Source organism: Babylonia areolata, chromosome 26, assembly GCF_041734735.1.
Source record: "Babylonia areolata isolate BAREFJ2019XMU chromosome 26, ASM4173473v1, whole genome shotgun sequence".
Classification (NCBI taxonomy): domain Eukaryota; kingdom Metazoa; phylum Mollusca; class Gastropoda; order Neogastropoda; family Buccinidae; genus Babylonia; species Babylonia areolata.
The window spans coordinates 32,854,854-32,877,945 of NC_134901.1; the positions used below are offsets into that span (position 1 = coordinate 32,854,854).

Consider the following 23,092-nt stretch of genomic DNA (forward strand, 5'->3'; position numbering starts at 1 on the left):
AACTTCATAATGGAATGCACAAAGTACAACGACTTCCGAAACAAGCGTGTGCATGAAAAATATTTGTCTCTGAAGTCGGTTTTCATTTTTGTTTTTTTAATTTATTTTTGTTTTTTGTTCATAGGAAGCAGATGAAATTTATTAGCTATAAGTACGTTTATCAAATTTGCACAAGTGGTTTGTTCAAATGCTAATTGTTGTTTGAAACATATTTGCGTTTTCTTATTAATTGTTTGAAACATAATTGCGTTTTCTTATTAATTTATAGTGTTTGAATGTCTTCTTTTGGGCGTAGAAGATTCATTTGATAGCAGTCCTCCATAAGCAATTAGAGTGAAAGGATAAATAAAACTTTAATCTATAATTTAGATAATGAAAATGGAAGAAAGAAGAAACAAAGAAGAGAAACACGAAAGAAAAAGAGTGTATTGAAGAAAGGTATCTCCATTAAAAAATCAAAGAGCACACACACACACACACTTTATTGTTGTGTCTATAGTCAAACCTTTCATTCACGGTTTTCATGACAAATAAATATGAATCTGATTCGGATTCACACACACTCCATGAAATGATGGTTTAAACGGTATATCTTGCAGGTAATTTGGGGGGTCAGCTCTATGTTCCCCCAGGTCTCTGTTCCCCAAAATGTTCCTTCAGCCAGCTACAAGTTCTTACAGGACTATATTCCCCCAGGTCTATGTTCCCCTAAATTTACGTTCTATGGGTCTTTGTTCCCCCAGGTCTATGTTCCCCAAAAAACAGTCCAGTTCTATGTTCCCCTAGGTCTATAGATTCCAGGTCTGTATCCCCCCCAAGTCTATGTTCGAAACATATGTTTGTTCAATCATACATACAGATACACTTTTGGGTGCTTGTCAGCAGTGGTCAGCAGTAGTCAATGGTCAGCAGCCATAGTGGTCGGCAGTGGTCACCAGTCAGTGGTGGACAGTGGTGGTCTGTGGCGGTCAGTAGTGGTCAGTCATGCTCAGTGGAAGTCAGTGATCTGTAGTGGTCAGTGGTGGTCAGTAGTTGTCCGTGATTAATGGTGGTCAATGGTGGTCAGTAGTGGTCCGTAGTTCTCAGCTGTACTAAGTGGTGGACAATGGTGCTCTGTGATTGTGGTCAGCAGAAGTCAGCGGTCAGCAGTGGTCAGTGATGGGCAACGGTGGTTAGTAGTGGACAGTGGTGTCAGTGGTTAGCAGAAGTCAGTGGTCAATGATGGTCAGTGCTGGGCAGCGGTGGTCAGTTGTCAGAAGTGGTCAGTGAGCAATAGTCATTAGTGGTCAGAATGCAGTGGTCAGTCGTTAGTTCTGGTTGATCAGTGGTTAGCGATTGTAAGTGATCAGTAATGCTAGTGGTCAGTTGCTCAACAGTGGTCAGCATTAATCAGTGGTCAATGGTTGTCATCAGTGGTCAATAATGGTTAGTGGTCAGTATAACTATATGGTGGCCAGCAGTGGTCATTTATGGTCAGTGGTTAGCAGTAATCAGCAGTAGTCAGTGGTCAGTGGTGGGCAACAGTGGGTAGCAGTCAACAGTGGTCAGTAGTAGTCAGTGGACTCTAGTAGTCAGTAGTGGTAAGTGGTGGTCACTTGGTAGTGGTTGTCAGTGATCAGCAGTGGTCAGCAATGGTCAACGGTCAGTGGTCAGCAGTGGTCAGTTTCACATTTCACCCTCAGTCATTCTTCAAACCTTTGCCAGAGGAGTTTTGAATATTTGCATCTCCAAAATATATGTTCTTCTTCTGCGTTCACTCGTATGTACACAAGTGGGCTTTTACGTGTATGACCGTTTTTACCCCGCCATGTAGGCAGCCATACTCCATTTTCGGGGGTGTGCATGCTGGGTATGTTCTTGTTTCCATAACCCACCGAACGCTGACATGGATTACAGGATCTTTAACACGCGTATTTGATCTTCTACTTGCATATACACACGAAGGGGGTTCAGGCACTAGCAGGTCTGCACCATATGTTGACCTGGGAGATCGTAAAAATCTCCACCCTTTACCCACCAGGCGCCGTCACCGTGATTCGAACCCGGGACCCTCAGATTGACAGCCCAACGCTTTAACCACTCGGCTATTGTGCCCGTCTAAAATATATGTTCAATGTTGTCCTTTTCATGGCTGCCAAAATCACAATAGTTATTATTCACAACCCCCATTTCTTTCAGGTTAACATTTGTTCCAAGTATTCTATGTAATATGTAAACTTGAAGCCATTTCAAATTAATATCTTGAATTCTACTAATTTTGTAAAATGCCCTTTTCCACAAAATTTCTATTTCCAATTTCTCAGACCACTTTGGACAAGAATTTGGAAGTCTGTTGTCTGATGTAAGAATGTCATGGAATAATCTAGTTCCTCACGGCACCAAATACATTATTTTCAACATACTGGGGGTATTATGTGTACAGTTGTCTGGCATCTCAACTTTGTGTATTGTATATATTTTGTGATGGATATTTTGCAGCTATCAAATGCTATAAAAATGTGCATTTAAGAATCCATTGTTTACAATTTATCATGTTAGCTTTGATTTTTATATTATCATTCAAGAATATTGGTTCTGAAAGTAGCTCGGTTTGTGAAAGTGGCTTTGTATGACTGCCAAACTGACTATAGGCCTCTTACGTATATTTCAAAAACAAGTTATCTTGAGATTTTTGCTTGGCAAAGCTAGGACCACATTTTTTTTTCTATTTCAGATAAAAAAAAGGACACATTTCTGTGACAATACTGTTTCACTTGTGTTTAGAAATTCTCAATTTCCTTATCCAAGTGAGTTTAAGTGCTGAAATATATTTCTTGATATCTGGTACAAATATCCCGCAAAAAAATTAATGCTGATAGTAGTGATTTTAATGCTTCAAACAAGACTTTAGTTTATCATCTTAAATGAAAGGCTAGCATCCAGACTATCACAGGTCTCCCATAGAGGAAGAAGAAAAACCCACATCAAGATTCAAACCTGGACTTTGTGTTTTCTAAATTTATACATCAACATGTGCAACTACTCCTGCTGGACTGCTCAACGTACTGAACTTATAATCATTTATCTGTCATACCTTTTCAAAGATAACTGAATACAGAATCTCCTTTCACTTCTACTGTAAAGAGTAGCTCAATATAATTTGATTTAACTTCAATAATCATTAGTTTGTGAATAGTTATTTTCTTGATAAAAAGGGGAAAAAAAAGAACAAAAACAAAACAAAAAAAGGCTGGCCAGTCCAAAGGTTCATGTTTGCATGCTGGCTTTCTCCTGCATATGATGACACCACTGGTATTTTGCAGTGACTGAAAGAAACCAGGCATGCTGCCTATTTAAATTTATGCACTTATTTTAATGCTCATTTAATATGCACTAGATCTAAACTGTGCTGCTATCCTGCCAACAGTCTTGGTCCATGGTTGAATGGTGCTGGAGACCCTCACTACCTAACAGGTAGCTCTATCCAAAAGGTCCAAGTGTGCTGAGGTCAGAAATGACTGTTAAAACAATCTGCTTACAGGACAGTGTGAACACATCCATGTGTGTGGAGTCAGGATGTATTTGGGTAGTTCCTGATATATGCCCTCTTTTAACCCAGAATCTGATAATTACAGTCCAGCTAGCTAAATCTGAAAAAAAGATCCAGCAACATTTTACCAAGATCCATGCACACAGAAAACAAAATATCTAAACTGAAATAATCACACACGTCAAAATATTACAAACTTTATTATGAACTTCAGCACTTGTACATAAACACAGGGAAGCAGGACAATAAAATCTTACAAAGAAACAATACTCAAATTAGAAGGCTTGGTTCTGTCAACAGATCATCTGCTATTTCAAGCTATAGTGCAAGTCACCAGTACCCATTTACTGTGTGGATAGTCAAACATTTACAAAATATGCCAAAGACCAGAAACTTAAACAGAAAGATAACATACCTGCATCCTTGAAATCATGTCTGTCACATTTCTATGTGCACACACTGGATGTACACATGCATCATCTCTGCTCATAAACACACAACCACATACATACTAAGTAATGTTGAACTTGTTACTTGTTAATGAAAATGATCAGAATACTTAACAAAATAATAATGAAAAACAGACATAAAACTTGAAAAGCATCTTTTTCAAAATTCCTCTGAGAAGGCAAGCTACTAATTGTAATTTGTACCTGCAGTAACTCTAGTAACAGAAACGCACTGAACTTAATAATCTCAGGCTTGGTTAGTTGAAAAATACAAGACTTCATTCCTGAAAAAAAAAGTAATAAATTTTCCTCCAACGACGGCTCCATTTTGCACAAACTCACACTGTATCAGAACACAAACACACAACTCACACAAAAGCTTTTATGAATGAAAAAAACAAAGTGTGAGAAAAAGACTTTTCTTAGAAACTGCCCACAGAGCTTAAAATCATTCTGGTTATCATTAATTTCATTTTGATCAACTTTTCTCGATCATGTACTGGTTACCCATTCCTGAAAACAAACCTGATAAAAAAAAAAAGTAATATCAGTCAATGCAGTGGAAGTCTGTTGGAGCTGTTCCTAAATTTTGTGACAATATACAATGTTCACAGGAAATCCATGGGGGGGTGGGGGGGGGGAGGGGGGGGGAACAAAGCATCTTCATCTCACATCACACCAACGGAATTTATAAAATCCCAAATTTCTCATTCATAAAACCCCTTTCTTCTTCTACTGTGTCTGTCCACTTGTATGTGTCAGTGAGCTTTTACATGTGTGGATTGTTTTTACCCTGCCACTTTTGACTTAGGCAGCCATACTGTGTCTTCAAATGTCCTTATCATTTAGTTTTCTCTTTCCTAAGTGTTTTCATAACATATACTCCTCTCACTTGCTTCTTATTTACCATTACTGTTCTGTCATGCAGGCAGTTATTTACTGAAAACTGAGTGGTGATGAAAAAAACAAAAAAACAAAGAAATAGCTAATGGAAAAAATGCAGGTAAACAAATTCTACGAAGTACAATGATTCATCACATTGATCATAAAATCGTGAGGTGTGTTTGTAATACACGTTTGTGAGGGGAGGTGAAAAGGTGAATGCAACAGGGAAAAAGACTTCTGTGTTTGACAACACAGCCCACCGACCTCCTCCCACACTGATGAAAATCAGAGAATTTGTCTTGTCAAACCTGCCTTCAGTTTTTATTCTTCATACAGTCCATGAAGCCGATGTGTTCCATTTGCCTCTTTTAACCATCCAGCCAGGTTCACCGCAGTGCACCACTGGCTTACACTTGCTGCTTTGTTGAATATATTTTGCATTAGCTTACACTGGCTGCTTTGTTGAATATATTTTGCATTAGCTTACACTGGCTGCTTTGTTGAATATATTTTGCATTAGCTTACACTGGCTGCTTTGTTGAATATATTTTGCATTAGCTTACACTGGCTGCTTTGTTGAATATATTTTGCATTAGCTTACACTGGCTGCTTTGTTGAATATATTTTGCATTAGCTTACACTGGCTGCTTTGTTGAATATATTTTGCATTAGCTTACACTGGCTGCTTTGTTGAATATATTTTGCATTAGCTTACACTTGCTGCTTTGTTGAATATATTTTGCATTCACTTATACTTGCTGCTTTGTTGAATACATTTTGCATTAGCTTACACTTGCTGCTTTGTTGAAAACATTTTACATTTTTTGTTTTTCACACATATCTCATAAATAATGTGGAGCTGAACTGTCTTAATCTTAATGTTCATATATATATATATATATATATATATATATATAACTAAATTTCAATTATTGTTTATTATATTCAAGTTTTCAATATATCTCTTTATATCTGCAAGATATCTAATGTATGGGTGGCATTCTTCCATAATTACTTTGAATGGGTATTTTTGCATTGTATTGTGTTGTATTGCACTTTATATTGCAACAGATTTCTGGGTGTGAAACGTGGGTTGCTTTCCTGGTAGAGTGTGATTCACCATTGTGCAGCAACACCCTTTTTTCTCTTTCTTTTTCCTGTCTGCAAGGTATTTGTTTTACTGACACTGTGAATTTCACCAGGGTCAACCATACTGATGTGCACTTGTATGTATCCTAATTTCTACTGTATCTGTGTTTGTGTATGATTTTCGATTTCTGTTCATATCTTGTTATGTGCTATCCCCCCCCCCACCCCCACCCCCCCAATATTCCTTGTGACCCTGGTACACTTGGTAATAAAGACATATTCTATTCTATTCTATTTTGTTGCCATGGGTTCCTTTATGTGCACTATGTGTATGTTGCACATGGGACCTCAGTTTATTGTCTCATCTGAAAGTCCAGCAGTAGTACCCACCCAGACCAACATTCAAGGTCTCAAGGAGGTGGGGGGAGAGGAATTCTTGGTCAGTATGGGAATCGAGCTTGTCAACACTTGCTTCCTAGTCATACGCGCTACCGCTAGACCATCACTCAAACTTAATGCAATTTCAAATTTTTATCACCAAAGTATGGGTGCCAATGAAGGAAAATTATTTAGCATGTGACATAACTCTCTGTGTCCATCTAACCAAAGTAAACAAGGCTATGATAGATTCAGAACTTGATTAATCTAACCTTAAATTTCAGTATTGGGCGCGCATTTGTGACTGACTGAAAATCTGGAATTCATCCTAAATGAATTGATCAGTATGAATGGATGATGTTGGTGACAATCTGAATATTTATGGTAGTGAAGACTGTTGGAAAGTTGACAAACACAAAATGCTGCACTAAATGGCCTCTTGCCAAGCACTCAAGAGGTACATAACTTCACAGTATTTGACTTTGATCCAAACAGTTTAACCAGTAGAGTGCTTATAAGACGTCAGCTGACATCCTACAAAAAAGTATTGTCATAGTGCCTATAAGATGTCCACTGACGTCCTGCAGATGTTCCAATTTTTCCTTCATTGGAGTTTGGTTCAATTCACATAAACAGACTCTGAACAGTTAGTTTGATGTATCTGGATTATAAAAATACTATTTAAATGAACTTACATCAGGTACAAGACCTCTTTCTACTCTATAATAATTTGCTAACTAACGTGATATGCGCATGGAAAAGGGGGTTGCATGATGTGCAAACAAATGCACTGAAAACTGTGTCCAGTAAAGCAAATAGTCACAGTCAGGAGATTTACACAATTCTGAAAGCTCTGCTTGTGATTATGGACAGCTTTCGTGATGGAGAAGGATCTCTCTTGTCTGATGATTGGTTTGAAAACGAAGGTGATTGACAACAACAGTTATGAAACAAATAGCCCATTTTATGGCAATTCAGTCCGTCCATCCTATCAGACAGCGTTTTTGAACAACTGGCTATGACCGACAGAACACATGTAGCCAATGTTAGAAGAATGGAAGGAGAGGGAGAGGAGTGATGTAAGATGACAGGTCGAATGCCAGCCAGAGGTCATCAAGGGGGCGTGGCTTTTGGGAAGAGTGAACTCACATTTCAAAGCAGACAGAAGGCAATCGACAACCGCCAATGCCCAACAATTTTCACGAAATGCAGTGCTGAACCTGCACTGGACGTGAAACATGTGCTTTTTGTTTTTAACGCTTTTTTTTTTTTTTTTTTTTTTGCTGAATCAGAGGGATGACTTGTTTGAAGAGGTGACAAGCCAGATGCACAGCAGACAACTCAATTGGCCCACGTGCAAATCTGAAAGCCATCTTGATGGCTTGATGTAAAAAACCAATTGTTGCTTATTCAATTTACCATCATGAAATAAAATCTTGACTTGACTTGATTTGACTTGAAAGGAGTGAACGTCATCAAAGATCTTCACCCTCTCACTGGCAAATGCTCTTTGCTATCAAAAAGCTTGCCAGTTCAGTATCTGGGACTGGGACTGATCTTTTATGTTGACTTCACTCACTTTTGTCATTATTGGGACAGTGATGTACTTACATGTCTGCAAGAGCTGTGATTTGTTTTCATAAACTTATAGCCTGTTTTAATTTCTTCTACAGGTATAATCTGACAATAGGCTTGCTATTTCTAGCTGTATTTTGTTTCTTTTCTTTATGGATGTCATTATGCAGAGGTGAACATAAGACTTTTTTGTTGCACAAAAATTATTATCTTGACTTTACATGCCTGAACAGTTACCTACAATCAGCCCAATTGGGGAAAAAAAGCCGAGAAGCAGAATCTACACTCATTTTCCTTCACAAAAATGTTTATTTTCTTTCTGTATCGGCCATAGCTTTTGTGCTAGAATTTTTTTGGTGTGATTTATTACCCCTGAATCCTCAAAATTCCCTGGCAAGGGGAGAGCACTTTTTTTCTTTCTTTTTTTTTTACAAAATTCTCTGGCACTGAACTGGTTAAGCAGTGTGAATCCGAGCCAATTTATTTCTTTTTACACTACAAAGTAGCACTGAATGAACCAAAAATATTACCCAAAAAGAACAAAAAGAGGGGTATGAAGTGAAAACTTGGAAACAGATAAAGCTTTATGTGACTGAAAATAAAGACACAAAGTACACAGTCACTTCACACTTTTCAAGGATGAGTCTGGTGTCATTTTATCAGAGAAAAAATGGTCATACATCCCCCAACCCACCCCATATATTACTTAAAATATGTACTGACACAGTTCAAGCTTGTTTCTTGGACTTTTCATTCATGTATATTCAACTTATGCCCCTACAGATTAATACTTGCATATTTCTTTTAAAAAATTTTTTACAGACACTGAGAGAGCGAGCTAATAGTAGGGAGATATAAAAGACAAAAACAGATCATCATCTGTGGTCCTATGAATACATGAGTTCTCTAGACTGGCCCTGTCTCCACCCTTAATCAGCCACAATGAAGTACAACAGCTAGACATGATATATGATGTATCTCAGACCCTCATGCACCCACCCTTTAATATTCAGCGCACACACAACTAACTAGACTGGAAGCTCCTGTCATGTTGACGGCCGTGGCTTCAGTATCAGCTTGCCCGTCTGAAACAGGAAAGATAAATGTCAACATCACTTCTCATGTTCAAGAAGGAATAAATGCACTAGACTTGGAGAAGGTGGTAAGGTCAGAACAATGAAAGAAAAATGTTATGCACTGATTCCAATGATGTTTAATCAAATGCAGACTTTGGGATTTTCGTTCACTTTTATTACTTCATTTTCATGTTATTCCAGACCTGCCAACCCTAAAACAGACTTGAATATTTTCAGCAGAGAGGAATATTTGGCAGTTGAAGAGGGATGTCTTAGGTATCATACCCAAAAGAAAACGACACATTTCTTCAGCAATTCAAAACATATTTTTTCTTCCTTTATTACTTCTATTGTACATTCTAAAGTATTTTACGGCAAACAGTGACATACTGTCTTCATTTGTATTCAAGACACATTCATTTCTTCACAGAAGCAAAGTTTGCTTTCTTGCATTTCTGCTCAGTCTCTCAGTTCACTGTTGTAATGATCCCTCTTGGCACTTGAGGATCAATAAAGCATCTGTGGTATCCTGACCCATGGAAGAATGAAAATCAGTCTGATTCTTCCTCACAGGGCTGAAGATTTGTTAGCAAGCACAGCTGCTTCAGGACAACCTGTATCTAACACATGCTTCAACATAATGGTGTCTGAATTGAAGTGGGAAGTTGCTGACAAGAACTTCTGTTTAACAGGGGTGGGGTAGTGCAGTGGACATTAGGGGGATTACAGATGTATCAAAGGTTTTAAAACAGTTTTTTTTAACAATTAAATCAAATGCATCTGAGTGGGATAATTTCCACCAAAATTGGAAGGTTTGACAATCTATCATTCCAATTGTTTTATAAGGACTATAAAGATTGTAAACAAGATTGTAAAAGGAAATTTTCTATCTAAAATCAAATAACATACTTACCGTGACCCACTAGTGCAGACTCCGGCAGGGGTCTGACATTCCTGTCCTGTGCAAACTACTATCCGCCTATGTGGAGAAAACGAAAGTAGCTACGGCCGATAACCTCCCGGAAGTAGGTAACCTCCCCTTTGCCCCCCTGACTAGCACCCTCTTTTTACGGCAAATCGCTGCAACCAGCGCAGTGTGCAGGGAGAACAGAAAGTGGGGAGGAACGGGGTCTTAAATGTGGGTCATGGTAAGTATGTTATTTAAACGTAATTTTAGATAGAAAATTTCCTTTTAATTACACATACTTAACTGTGACCCACTAGTGCAGAATGGCACGACAAGGTGGAGGGCTCGTCTGTTCTATCGCCAGTGCGCTGCGATGGCCTGTTGTGTGACCACCGCAGAGGCAACGCCTCTTGAGCCATCATCCCCAAAGCGATAGACGTCCCTCAAGTAGAATTCGATGAAGGTAGAGTGTACTGTGTCACCTCAGGATATTGGTGTGGGCAAAGAAGACAGAGGTCCGCAGCTGTATTGTGGGAGAGGTCTGTGGACCACAGCTGTGCTGATAAATGTAGCGCAAAGAAAATCGGGTCGGTGTGTTGAATCCACACTTTACTGAGAAATGAAATGAAATGAAATTATGGTGCTTAGAGCCTCGCCGACCACTAAGGCCATCTAAAGGTCCACGGAGGGCTGTCGGGGAACTTGGAGAAGTCTGAGATGCCACCAACATCCAGATCGGCATTTTTTATGTGCGGCTGAATGCCGAGTCCAAGAGGAGGGATGCAGTTTGGGTTGTCTTTAAATTTCTTGTTGAAAGGGTTGTTGAATACAACATCGTAAGCAGGGTTTGTAGGTTCAGAAAACAGTTTCAAGTAATAATTTAGGGTCAGCTTCAGTCTGCGGTTGGAGAGAGGCGTTTCCCCCACCTCTGCATACAGGCTGTGCACAGGGGTGGTGCGGAACGCACCTAAGCTGAGACGGAGCCCTTGGTGGTGTATAGGGTCCAGCAGTTTCAGGTAAGACGGTCTGGCCGAGCCGTATACTACACTTCCGTAATCCAGTTTGGACGGGACCAGGGCTCTGTAGAGGTGCAAGAGAGTTCTCTTATCAGCACCCCAGTTCGTGTGTGCCACAACTCGGATGATGTTCAGGGCTTTTTGACAACATATTTTCAGCTGTTTGATATGGCTGAGGAAGTTCAGCTTCTGATCAAAAACGACCCCTAAAAATTTGGCTTCCTTAACCGCCTGGATGGTGGATTTTCCCAGACGGATTTCAGGGTCCGGACAGAACTGGCGAAAGTTATGAAAATGAAAACACTCCATTTTGGAGGACGAAAAGGTGAAACCATTCTCCTCTGCCCAACACTGAATTTTGTTGACGCAGAGCTGAAGCCGTCGCTGGATGCTGGCATACGTGCTGCCAGTTGCATACAAGGCGAAACCGTCCACAAACAGCGAGCTGTCCAATCCCTTCTGAACTGACTGAACGATGTCGTTAATTTTGATGCTGAAGAGAGCCGGCAACAGAATGCTCCCTTGTGGAACACCCAGCTCCTGCTCATGAATGTCGGACAGGGTGGTGCCGACCCTCACCTGGAATTGTCTGTCTTGCAAAAAATTGTGGATGAACTGGGGCAGGTGTCCTCGGAAGCCGAGTTTGTGCAGGTCCAAGAGGATTCCAAATTTCCAGGTGGTATCGTGAGCTTTCTCTAAGTCAAAAAATATGGCCACCACATGCGGTTTATTTACAAAGGCATTTCTTACAGTGGTTTCCAGACGAACCAGATGGTCAATGGTAGAGCAATGCTTGCGGAAACCACACTGTTCTTTCGCCAGAAGGCCGTCGGTCTCTAGTTTCCACAACAGTCTACCGTTGACCATCTTCTCCATCAGTTTGCAGATGCAGCTGGTCAGTGCTACTGGGTGGTAGTTGGAGGGGTTCGAGGGGTCTTTTCCCGGTTTTGGTACCGGGATTATGAGGGCTTTCCGCCAGGAGGGTGGAAAAAAGCCTGTGATCCAGATGTGGTTGTAAACTTTGCGCAGGATGTCCAGACAGGTTTCGGGGAGATGTTTTTAAAGTTTATAATGGACCTCGTCCATTCCTGGAGAGGAATCCGTGCAGGTCTGAAGGGCAGGTTTTAGTTCATCTATAGTGAAAGGAAGGTTGTAGCTCTCTGTGTTGTCAGAAGAGAAGTTGCAGGGTGTTTTTTCTTTCAGGTTTTTGGTTTTGAGAAACCGAGCAGATTTGATGGCAGATCTAGAATTCAGTTCGATTGTGGAGGCAAGCAAATTGTCAACTGCTTTTTTCTCTGTGACCAGAGTGTCTGAGAGTTTAAGATGGTGAAAAGTTGGGCAGACGTTTTTGCCCTTAATTTTTTTCAAAACCCTCCACACTTTCTTCTTGGGTGTGTTGGAGGTTAAGGATGAACAAAAATCTCTCCATGATTTTCTCTGGCTCTTTTTAAAAACATACCTGGCTTTCGCCCTCAGCTGTTGATGGGTTCGAATGCTATCAGTCTCTGGTCTCCGAAAGACGCGTCGTTGCGCTTTCTTCCGAGACTTGGCATCTGAGGCTTGGAGGCAGACAATGGGACTGCTGCTTTGGCGCAATCTAAAACGATCTGTGTCAGAGTGTCAGCAGGATCCTTGCTTTGTAAGACTATTTCTTCCTGCAGCTCCGCTCTTAACTTTGTGGTAAAAATTCCCCAGTCAGCTTTGTCATAGTTCAGGCGGTCAGGCAGAGAGTCACCTTCCCCATCTGTGGGGCGGAGGACGACAGGAAAGTGGTCACTCCCATGCAGATCGTCGTGCACTTTCCACTCGTAGTCCAGGACCAACGATGGATCACAGGCCGACAGATCTAAACACGAGAGCTTTCCAGAGGACAGATGAAAATAAGTGGGTGACTTGTCGTTAAGACAGCACAGATCCATATCGGAAAGAAGGTTTTCCAAAAGAAGACCTCGGGCTGATGTCACCTCACTTCCCCAGAGCGGGGAGTGGCCATTAAAGTCGCCCAACAGTAAAAACGGTCGTGGGAGCTGGTCGACAAGGTTCATGAGGCCCTGCCTCAGAACACGGACGGACGGAGGAAGATACAGAGAACAGACAGTGATGGTTTTCTTAAGTGTGACTCTGACTGCCACCGCCTGTAAAGGGGTGCTTATGTGAACTGTACTGTATAAAAGTGACTTAGGTATAAAAAGAGCGACACCTCCCGTCAATCCCTCTTGCTTCGGTTGAGCGGGTTTAAAAACGGAGTTAAAACCAGAGAGAGATGAAAACTTGCCATCTCTTTGCAGAGTCTCTTGCAGCGCCAGCACTGAAGGTTTCAAAGCACGACAAAGCAGCTGGAATTCCTGGAGATTGGCGTAAAACCCACGGATGTTCCAATGAATTATCGCCATTAAAAAGGTTAAAAATAAAGCAGCAGCCTAATCCATCACTACCTCCTGCTCCTCTGCTTGCGGTGAATCAAGGTCGGCCAAGACCACATATCTATTTTTGGTACTTAAAATCCTGTCCGATTCCGACCAAGCCCCCGAGAACCACCGTACAGGATGGGCCGGGGTGGATACAGCGCCTCCACCCAAGGCCAATGGTTTTATTAAGGTAGGTAAGTCGTCCGTCTGTGTCCCTGTGGATGTCGTCTGGATCGCAACGTCCACCATCCTGGGTCTGATGACAGAAGCATAAGACGCCTTAGGCAATGCAGCCTCCACTTGTTTACGGGCCTCAAAGAACGATATTTTCTTCTCCGTCTTTACCTTCTGGATTTCTTTTTCTTTTTTCCAGGTGGGGCAGTCTTTAGATGAGGACGGGTGGCCGCCTCCACAGTTCACACAACAGGCTGGACTGACACATTCGCCCTGGTGCGCCGCCTTTGAACAGGTGCCACATGCCTCTTCCTCCTTGCAGCGGTCCCCGCACGTGTCCGAATTTCTGGCACTTGAAACACCGTAGAGGGGACGGCACGCACAGACTTATGTTCACCTGCAGGTATCCGACTCATATGTCCTAGGGGACATTCGGGCAGCAGAAGGTGAGGAAGAATGTGTTGGTCGGGACTCTGTCCAAGCCCTTCCTTACTGTCACCCTGTAAACATCCGTCACTCCCTGAGAGGACAGCTCGCACTTAATCTCTGCCTCAGATACTCCTCTCAACTCAGGGCATCTGATGACCCCCTTCGAACAGTTCAGTCCTTTGTGAGGGGAAACCTTCACCGCCCTATCCACAAAAGCGGCTGCTTCAAGCAGAAGCTGTGTCTGCCTTTGTGACGCTGTCTCTACCAGAAATGCTCCGCTCCTCAACCTCTTGACAGACTTTAGCGAGCCTGCTAGACACTGGAAGCCCTTCTGGATGGAGAAGGGACTGAGAGCTGACAAGGGCTTGTCATCATCAGTGCCCTCCACCACAAGCCACGACGGCCAATATCCAGAAGTCTCACCGACCTCCAAATCGGAGTCCGAATCATCAGTTCCTGGTCTCCTCCTTTTCCCAAGTTTAGGGGGGTGTAATTGGTTAGAAGCCATGGTTCTTTTTTAATCGTAAATTCATCCCTCCCTTACCCACCCACCATGGGGTCCAACTTAGGAGCCAGGGTCAAGGGAACACCAGCTTGACCCCTTCCAGGTTTCGGGAGGGACATACGACCAACAGTCTAGCTCCAACGCGTTCCAAACTGCCAGTCTTGACCCAGCCCCACGAAGGGGTAGCCAATTGACACACATGGGCCAGTGTGTGCCGCGTGTCTTAGAAGAGGTCCGAGCCAAAGGGATGTGTTGAGAGCAGCGTGCTCTCTCAATCCCCAGGATCTCATTCCCCTCCATCACTGGTCGCGCCGCACGGCAAACACGGCGGGCCTGGAGTAGGCCGCAGAGAAAAAAGAATGTGGAAAAGAAGGCTTGATGGGGAGCTAGAGACAGAAAAGAGGCGATAGAAAGAAGAATAGAGAATAGCGAAAGGGACAGTGGGTCACTTTTAGTTTGGGCCTCACTCACGACCTGTTCGGCATGGGAAGCCCTATCAGGGGCATCAGTACAAAAAAAACAAAACCACCACTTATTCAGCCTGAACAGCTACAATGGCTATGTAGGCTGTCAATTAAGACCTGGGACTAGAGCAGTAAACCCCCAGAAGCACTGATGCCCCCGCCAACAAAGCTCGCTCAATTACTGGCTACTAAGCCTCCCGACCACGACAAGGTAGTGACCCCCCGGGAGGACCAAGAGAGGGCATTCTTAGCCCCGTGGGTGGGAAGGGAGTGTGTGTGGGTCCCTAAGGACCAGCCACTATTGATATGTGAAGGAGCATACAATCAGGTGTGAATGAGGCAGTTTTGTCTGTGAGTGCAGTCATACTCCGAAAGCAAGGTAGGGATGAATTTATGAAAATGAATACATATATGTGCAAAGGGATTATAAACTTCCATCAACTCAAGTGATGATGTCAGGAATATGCCAATGACAAGAGATCGAGTCACGAGAAATAAGCGGCTGTATAAGCATACATGTAGTGTACACAGATATACCCAAATAAATGGGTAAGTGTGCATAATCAGTAATGGAAAGGAATCTGTGTATGCACCTATATATAAGAGATGTACATACACATATGAATAAAGTGCCAGTATGTAGACACAGAGAGATCTGGGCATTGTGAACAGAATGACGCAAATGCAAGTGTGCCTATATTGCTATATAGGGAATCTCAATGAATAGATGTCAATGAACAGAGATAGAAATAAAATTGTACATGTTAATATGAAAGTCGTATAAACCTATATCGTAAGCACACACACATGTGTATACCGAGGGAAAAGTATACATCTATAAATGTAAATAGAAATGTGTATAAATGTAGCACAATATCATATATATATATATATACTTTTTTTTAATAAAATTGTTTGTTATTGTTTTTTTGTATTATTATTATTGTTTTTGTTTTGTTTTTTGTTTTTTTTTAATACTATTAGTATATATATATACATATATATATATATATATATATATATATATATGTTGTTGATTTTGATAATAAATCTAAACGAATAGAAGGGGAAATATTGTGATTTATTTCCTGTTATTGTGTATAACAAGAAGAGAATGGTAATAGGGATGGTTGCCTGCAGAGGACTGCGTGCAAGTGTGGGGGGATGAAGACACCAAAAGTTCAGTGGCCAATAGCCTGAGAAACAGCAAGAAAGGTGCAGTTGCTGTGCAACGTTGTGTAAAGTCCATGAATGGGCATCAGGACCCAAAGAGAAACTGAAAAAACATCGATGGTGGACAGCACGGGGGGCAGGAGCGACGTACTGTGTCGGCGGAAGTAACTACAGTGTCAACCGCCTAGGTTACAAATGCAGAGTCGCCTCCCTTGGAGCCGATAATCGGCGAAAAGGATGGTGTCTTTAGAGCACATATCCCCTGGTGCAACGTGTTCTCGCTGTAGAGGGAGGAGTGTGATGCTGCATGTGAGAGTCGATGCCACCGTAACCGACACAGGTGAATACGGGCGCAAGGGGAATAATTATATTGTCCCTTAGTGCCATGGGCATCCCCACCTGAATCGGTCGCCATCGGACACGAGACGGTCGGGGCATGCGGCATGATGGCGCCGTAATCCAGTGTTATGGCCATCGTGGACAAGGGGGTGGCAAGTCCGTCGGCTTGCCATGGGATGTGCATCCCCCTGTAGCTGAACGGCGGTCCAACCTCACGAATAGCTCCTGCAAGAGGACCGACGTTCAGCTGTTGTGTTGACGGATAAAGGGATAAACAAGATCGGCCCGAGCACTGCCAAGTGCCAGGATCAAGTTATCAAGACGCACTCCGACGTGGAAGCGCTGATATTAGTCTGGGTAACAGCAGAGTTAGGCGATGGGGCAGAAGAATCCAGCACTGCCGAAGTTCAATGGGCTGTGCACGTACCTGCTCTGTGGGCGAGGGGCGGTGCAGGCGCAAGGTGTGGCACGGGGAAGCAGAGTGGTGCATAATTGCTGCAGCAAGTTAGCAGTGAGTTTCTGATTGTTTGGTTGAGCAGCTTTCTGAGACACCATTAGTGGATGGGAAACAGCAGCAATCGGCAGTGTGCCAGATGGGGTCATCACCGCATAGCTTGGTGGGACCGTTCACGCACCTGCACTGTAGGTGAGCAGCGGCGCCGGTGCAAGGGAAATAACTGCGGCGGTCACCGGCAAGGGTGCCGAAGCAGGGGTTGCCTCCATTGGATCGAGCACTCCTGACAAGGAGGGTGCACGTGTATGGGCGAGCGTGTCCCCTAGTGGTCCACCTTCCTCCCTACGTATGTGGAGGGCATCCCTACGCGCCTCGGTTGCCATTGGATCTGAGACGGTCGAGGCATGCCGCGTGGGGGGTCGCGTGATCCGATGTCACGGCCGCCACCACGGACGCATCGCACATAGGGCCCAGTCTAACGTGCGGATCCAAAGCAAGCACAAGCTTTTTTCTTTCTTTTTTTTTATGGTTTTGTTTCCCCAAAGGGATTGTGGCACATTCCATTGGTGCAACTGTGGGTATGGGTAAAGAGATAGAGGAGGTCGACTCGTGCACTGCCGACTGGCAGTGCCGAAAAAACGCGGATTGCGTCGAGTGCTTCGCGGATCGATAAATGAAATTAAAGGCAGCACTGACCTGAGTGTGGGGCAACAAACCTGTAAAAGTCACCAGAGGAGGTGTAGGAGGTGGTGGAGGTCTGGAGTCGACCGGAGGGAGCGGAGGAAGTGGAGGAGGCGGTGGGTTGACGGTGTTGACAGGGCCAGGAGTAGAGGGCCCAGAGTGTCAGCGAATCGATCTCGATCGCGCCTTAATTTTAGCCCAATCAAGCTATCTAATTATGTGACCTGGATGGAGACATAATTTGACAAAAAACAAAAACGCCAGAGAATCGACAGACAGACAGAAAATACGAAAAAAAACTTAACCGTATGAAGAGCACATGAACAGGAGTCATGATGGCTGCCAGAAAAAGAGGGCGCTAGTCAGGGGGGCAAAGGGGAGGTTACCTACTTCCGGGAGGTTATCGGTTGTAGCTACTTTCGTTTTCTCCGCATAGGCAGATAGTAGTATGCACAGAACAGGAATGTCAGACCCCTGCCGGAGTCTGCACTAGTGGGTCACGGTTAAGTATGTGTAATTAAACAAGATTTTCAGTTAACAAAATGAGCCAAGTGTATGTTGATACTAATCTGTATTTGTTTCAAGATAAAGCTGTATGTGTAAACCTTCCTACACGCACCAATTTTTTACTTATGTGTGTAAACAAAGTGAATCAGTGTAATAAGTTTGTCTGTTGGTGGTAAACTTTAACACTGGCATTTTCTCGGCAACTACAGGTAGGCTACCTAAATTAGCAAAAAAAATATGCTTAAAGTGGAAATCGCTGCAATATAAAAATTTTTTTGCTGAATATTACTCTACATGGCTTGTAGAATCTGAAAATCAACTCTAGGACGCACAGGTCTCTGTCCTAGTAGCTGAAAATTAGGTCACATTATGCAATACCTTGTACAAATGACCTACTTTACAAATTCTTGCAGGAACATGCAGAAGTTGCACCTCGTTGGAAAGGTTTTGAAAAATTACGTTCAAATCTGTCATCAAACCATATTCATAAGATAAAATACAACAGTTAAAGGCTTATTTGTGTGTCAGTCACCAGTCAACATAAGATCCACTTAACTGAGTATTCCTCGGTCAGATCCTCCAAAGATATCACAGGAGAGTTTGCTGCAATATATTTTCCTTTTGCTGAATATTACTCTACATGGTTTATAGAATCTGAACATCAACCCTAGGATGCACAGGTCACTGTCCTACTGGCTGAAAATTGGGTCACATTATGCAATACCTTGTACAAATTACATACTTCACAAATTCTCACAGGAACAGCTCCTCCAAAGACATCACAGGAGAATTTGCTGTAATATATTTTCTTTTGCTGAATATTACTCTACATGGTTTGTAGAATCTGAAAATCAACCCCAGGACCCACAGGCCACTGTCCTACTAGCTGAAAATTAGGTCACATTATGTGATACCTTGTACAAATGACCTGCTTTACAAATTATCACGGGAACATGCAGAAGTTGCACCTCATTGTAAAAGTCTTGAAAAATTACGTTAAAATCTGTCATCAAATCATATTTATAACATAAATCACAACAATAAAAGGCTTATTTGTGTGTCAGTCACCAGTAAGCATAAGATCAGTTTGCCCTGTTATTCTTCGGTCACTTCCTCTAAAGATAATCACAGGAGAATTTGCATAAGTAACACTGCGGCAGTTTCCACATGTAATAGAGCAGGCCAGTCCATGTTTCTTGCAGCTCCACCACCTTGAATCATAGTGTGACTGGCAGCTGTATCCAATTACTTAACTCACTCGCTGCCATTGTCCGCATATGCAGATGTCGTTGGACAAAGCGTTCGATGCCAATGTCCACATATGCGGATTTTGATTTTGAAAAGTCGCGCTGTTGGAGTGACGTGTCGGATACGAAACTCAAAAGCAGAACTGATTCTTAAGTTATCTCCGGCCAACTTTTCATTCACCCACACAGCGTGTGTGCAGTGACACGCTCATTAGCAGACGACAACGAAGCATACCCTCGGTCAGCTCTGCAATTTGTTTGACAAGATGGCGTCGCGTCGAAGTGTTCGACACGGTAGGAGATGTCAAACGCAACACAGCGTTGAAGCTACTTTGGAAATGATCTAAACTGAAGGCTCCGATGTTGAAGGAGATAATGTTGGTTCGTCGGACAGTGATTTTGAACCATATCCCAATGAACTAGAAATAGATTCGGCCGCTGAAGAGGGTGTTTACAGTGGAGAGGAAAGCGAGTCCTGACCATGTGCCAGCTGACCAACACTGACAACGAAATCACTGAGGAAACGGACGACTTTTCTGGTGTTTTTACCAGTGATTGGACTGAAAATGGTGAGTATGTATTATATATATATATATATATATATATGTGTGTGTGTGTGTGTGTGTGTGTGTGTGTGTGAAAGAAAACAATGTCACATGCTCAGGTGTACAACTGTGTGTGTGTGTGTGTGTGTGTGTGTGTGTGTGTGTGTGTGTGATTGCATGCATATGTTTACTTATTTTCTGTTTTACTTGTTCATTTGTAAAACAAGGTGCTGTAGAAATGACAGTAATAGTAGCAATACTGATGATACTGTCATTACTGTTTGTAATATTGTAAAAAAAATTTAAAAAATCTAAAGTGGTTTTCTTTGACTACATGTAAAAAAAATTACCACATTATGCTTCCATTCACATAAATATTTAGAATAAACAAGGGAATAAGCAAACAAATAGTTTAAACAACAATAAGAAGAGTCAGACCTACATGATCATTTGTGTGTGTGTATGGTTGCAGGGCATGTTGCTGTGCTGAAGTGGCAGGACAAAAAACCAGTTCATGTGCTGACAACAGTCATGCTGCCAACTACCATGGTCAGTGTGACAACACGACACCGTCCTGAAAGACAGAAGCCAGCTGCAGTACAAGACCACATCAACATGGCTGGAGTGGATATGAGTGACCAGCTACTGCAAGTGCAAGGTCTGTGAAGACCTGTTCAAGCGCCACAACACACCAAAACACCAAACTGCCAACTGGTGTCCAAAATGTGGAGTTCCACTGTGTGTGAAGCTGTGCCCAGGACTCAGCATCACCTGCCATGAGCTTTTTCACTCCAGACAAGACTATTGTCAGTGATAATACATCAGGTTTTTGTGTGCAGTGAACTCCCTTTTTTATGTAGAGACAATATTTTCTATGTGTGCATGATTTTCTACTTTCTCCACCATCCGTTCATACTTCATTGCATGTACTAGGTCTTCAGTTCCTCAAATAGTGTTAGGATGTGATGTGGAACATTTGTAAGCTGTTCAAGGACACTTGGTATACCTTTCTGATGGGTGCAAAAATGCTACAAAATACACAAAAAATGAATACCGTGATCAACAACAAGATGGTCAGTAAATAAATCAATTTTTTGCAAAAATATGGAACAACATTCACTGAATACACATACTAAATTTCAATTCTCTGGGTGTTTATTTGTTTTTTTGAGAATTTTTTCCCCATCCTATACAAACCCTGGGTTTTCAGGGATTCGCAAGGGCAAAAACTCTTGGCATGGAGTGAGTTAAAGAAGTGTGTCTGGAGCAGGCAGCGGGTCAGCCATGAAATGCTCAAGATGGTCGTCATTTTCACGCCATCCCTTGCCCTCTGGATTCAGGTTGCAGTCACAGTGCACCCATAGCGGTACTTGAAGATATGACCACATATTGTGACACTTGCTGGCGTCACTGGTTGGTGGCAGAGAGTGGACCTGTACAAAGCTAGGTGATTAGACCCACTTTCCATTGTACAAGATAACAATCTCGCCTGCAGACACCACCCCTTCCACTGTTTGGAATACACTTCAGCAGCTTCCTGGAGATGTTTTCTGCCTTCAGCTCCCTTAGTGTGGGTATGCTTTTTCCCATCCCAAACAACCTTGAGGTTGTGCATAATTATCATGTGATGGCATGCACAAACAGTTATGCCTGGCATATATCCTCTCTAATTTCCTGTTGTAGCCTTTGGATGACCTACACTCATTTTTTCTTTATCTTTGACTTTGAACCTAATCTGAAAATTTGGGCTGACATGGTATCAAAGCAAAATCAGCAGGTCGGTGTTTTCACCAATGACCACAACAGCATGATCAGCTGTATGTCTGATGGCAGTTTCAACATTTTCAACGATCAGGGTGTCTACATCAATTTGGCTGTGAAGTGTTGGGTGTCCATTTGCCACAAACATATCACAAAGCACAGTTATAAGTCTCAGCTTGTTCACAAGGTTTGCCAGAAATACTCCATTTATTGATGATAAAACAATGTTGGTATTGAAGCTGACTGTGGTTCAAACAACACGCCTTGACTGACAAAGATGGGCCATGTCTTTTGTGGACCTATCAGTTCCATTGCCACAAGAAACAATGACGGAGGGTTAAATTCATGTTCCCTGGAACAGACTTCATGTTTTGTGATCTTGGATACACTTAATTGGTGGCAAAACCTCCATTCTATATCACTTTTGTTCAGTTTTGCTGCTGTTTCGATTCCGAAAATTTTTGCCTCTGAATCTTCTGTCCGCAGGGTGTCAAACTACAGGTTGAGGATCTTCCAAGAAGCTGTTCTGAGGGTTACTACAGTGGTATTTTTGCCTCATCTTAATATCAAAATGTCTACCTCAACGTGTTCAGGAAGTTTGTTCTTTTATACGTGCTTTGTAGTGTATGCATCAACTCTATCCCTGCAAAACTGCATTTTGGATACAAGATCAGACAAAGTTGCTTGTTCATCATTACTTACCTCCACATGTTGACATATTTTGAAGATAGCGTGCAACCTGGCCTCTTAAGAATCCTCAAAAGACGGGGACAGTTTGGGTTTTTTGCGTCGGTAAATCAAGCAGGAATGTTCCTGTGTTCTGAGGCTGGCACTGTGGGCATCATGGTACACAGCATCCCATGCAAAATGGTCCTCCCTACTTGCTTACCAAATTCTGTCAGATACTGTTTTTGCCCTGTTGTCATCTCGATCTTTGGAGACACCTAGAACAGCTACCTGAAATCCTTCTTGTGGTTTGGTTTTTACAGGGAAGGCTTTATGTATTTTTCTCCGATTATGGACATAAGCAAGGATACCACAAAACAGACAGTGGATCCTTGGATCATAGGCAGGCTGATCATCTGGATGGCCATCTGTACAGGCGTTTTGTTTCGTCTCTGGGTATCCCGGTATGTCATAATTGTTTTCGCATTTGTAAAGACAAGCCAGCCTTTTGTATGTAATATCTGTCCTGCACACTTTAAAATGTCACCATACTGTGCGCTGTACCGATTGACAGTCTTAGATCCAGTCTCACCTAATTTGGCTGACTATTATGACTATTATCATGGAATTCTTAGCACATGATGTACTTTGCTGCTCTTTCACCTGTAATGCACAGAGTATAGAACATCTTATTGCCCTTTTACTTGTTCAGTGATACTGACCTTATGTGTTCTCATATTTATCATTCACACACACACACACACACACACACACACACACACACACACATTCATACATGCATCCATTAGCCAGAATAATAATCCCGGTTTTAAAA

General features: G+C 42.4%; 1 protein-coding gene across 1 annotated transcript in view; it reads right to left on the reverse strand.

Annotated features, from left to right (window-relative positions):
* Positions 1-3,713: 3,713 nt before the first annotated feature.
* Positions 3,714-23,092, reverse strand: part of LOC143300795 (nuclear envelope phosphatase-regulatory subunit 1-like) — a 49,994-nt gene continuing 30,615 nt past the window's right edge. The window contains exon 6 of the mRNA XM_076614725.1: positions 3,714-8,990. Coding sequence (XP_076470840.1) covers positions 8,952-8,990 — 39 coding nt within the window. The 3' untranslated portion in view covers positions 3,714-8,951. The remainder of the gene's footprint in view (positions 8,991-23,092) is intronic.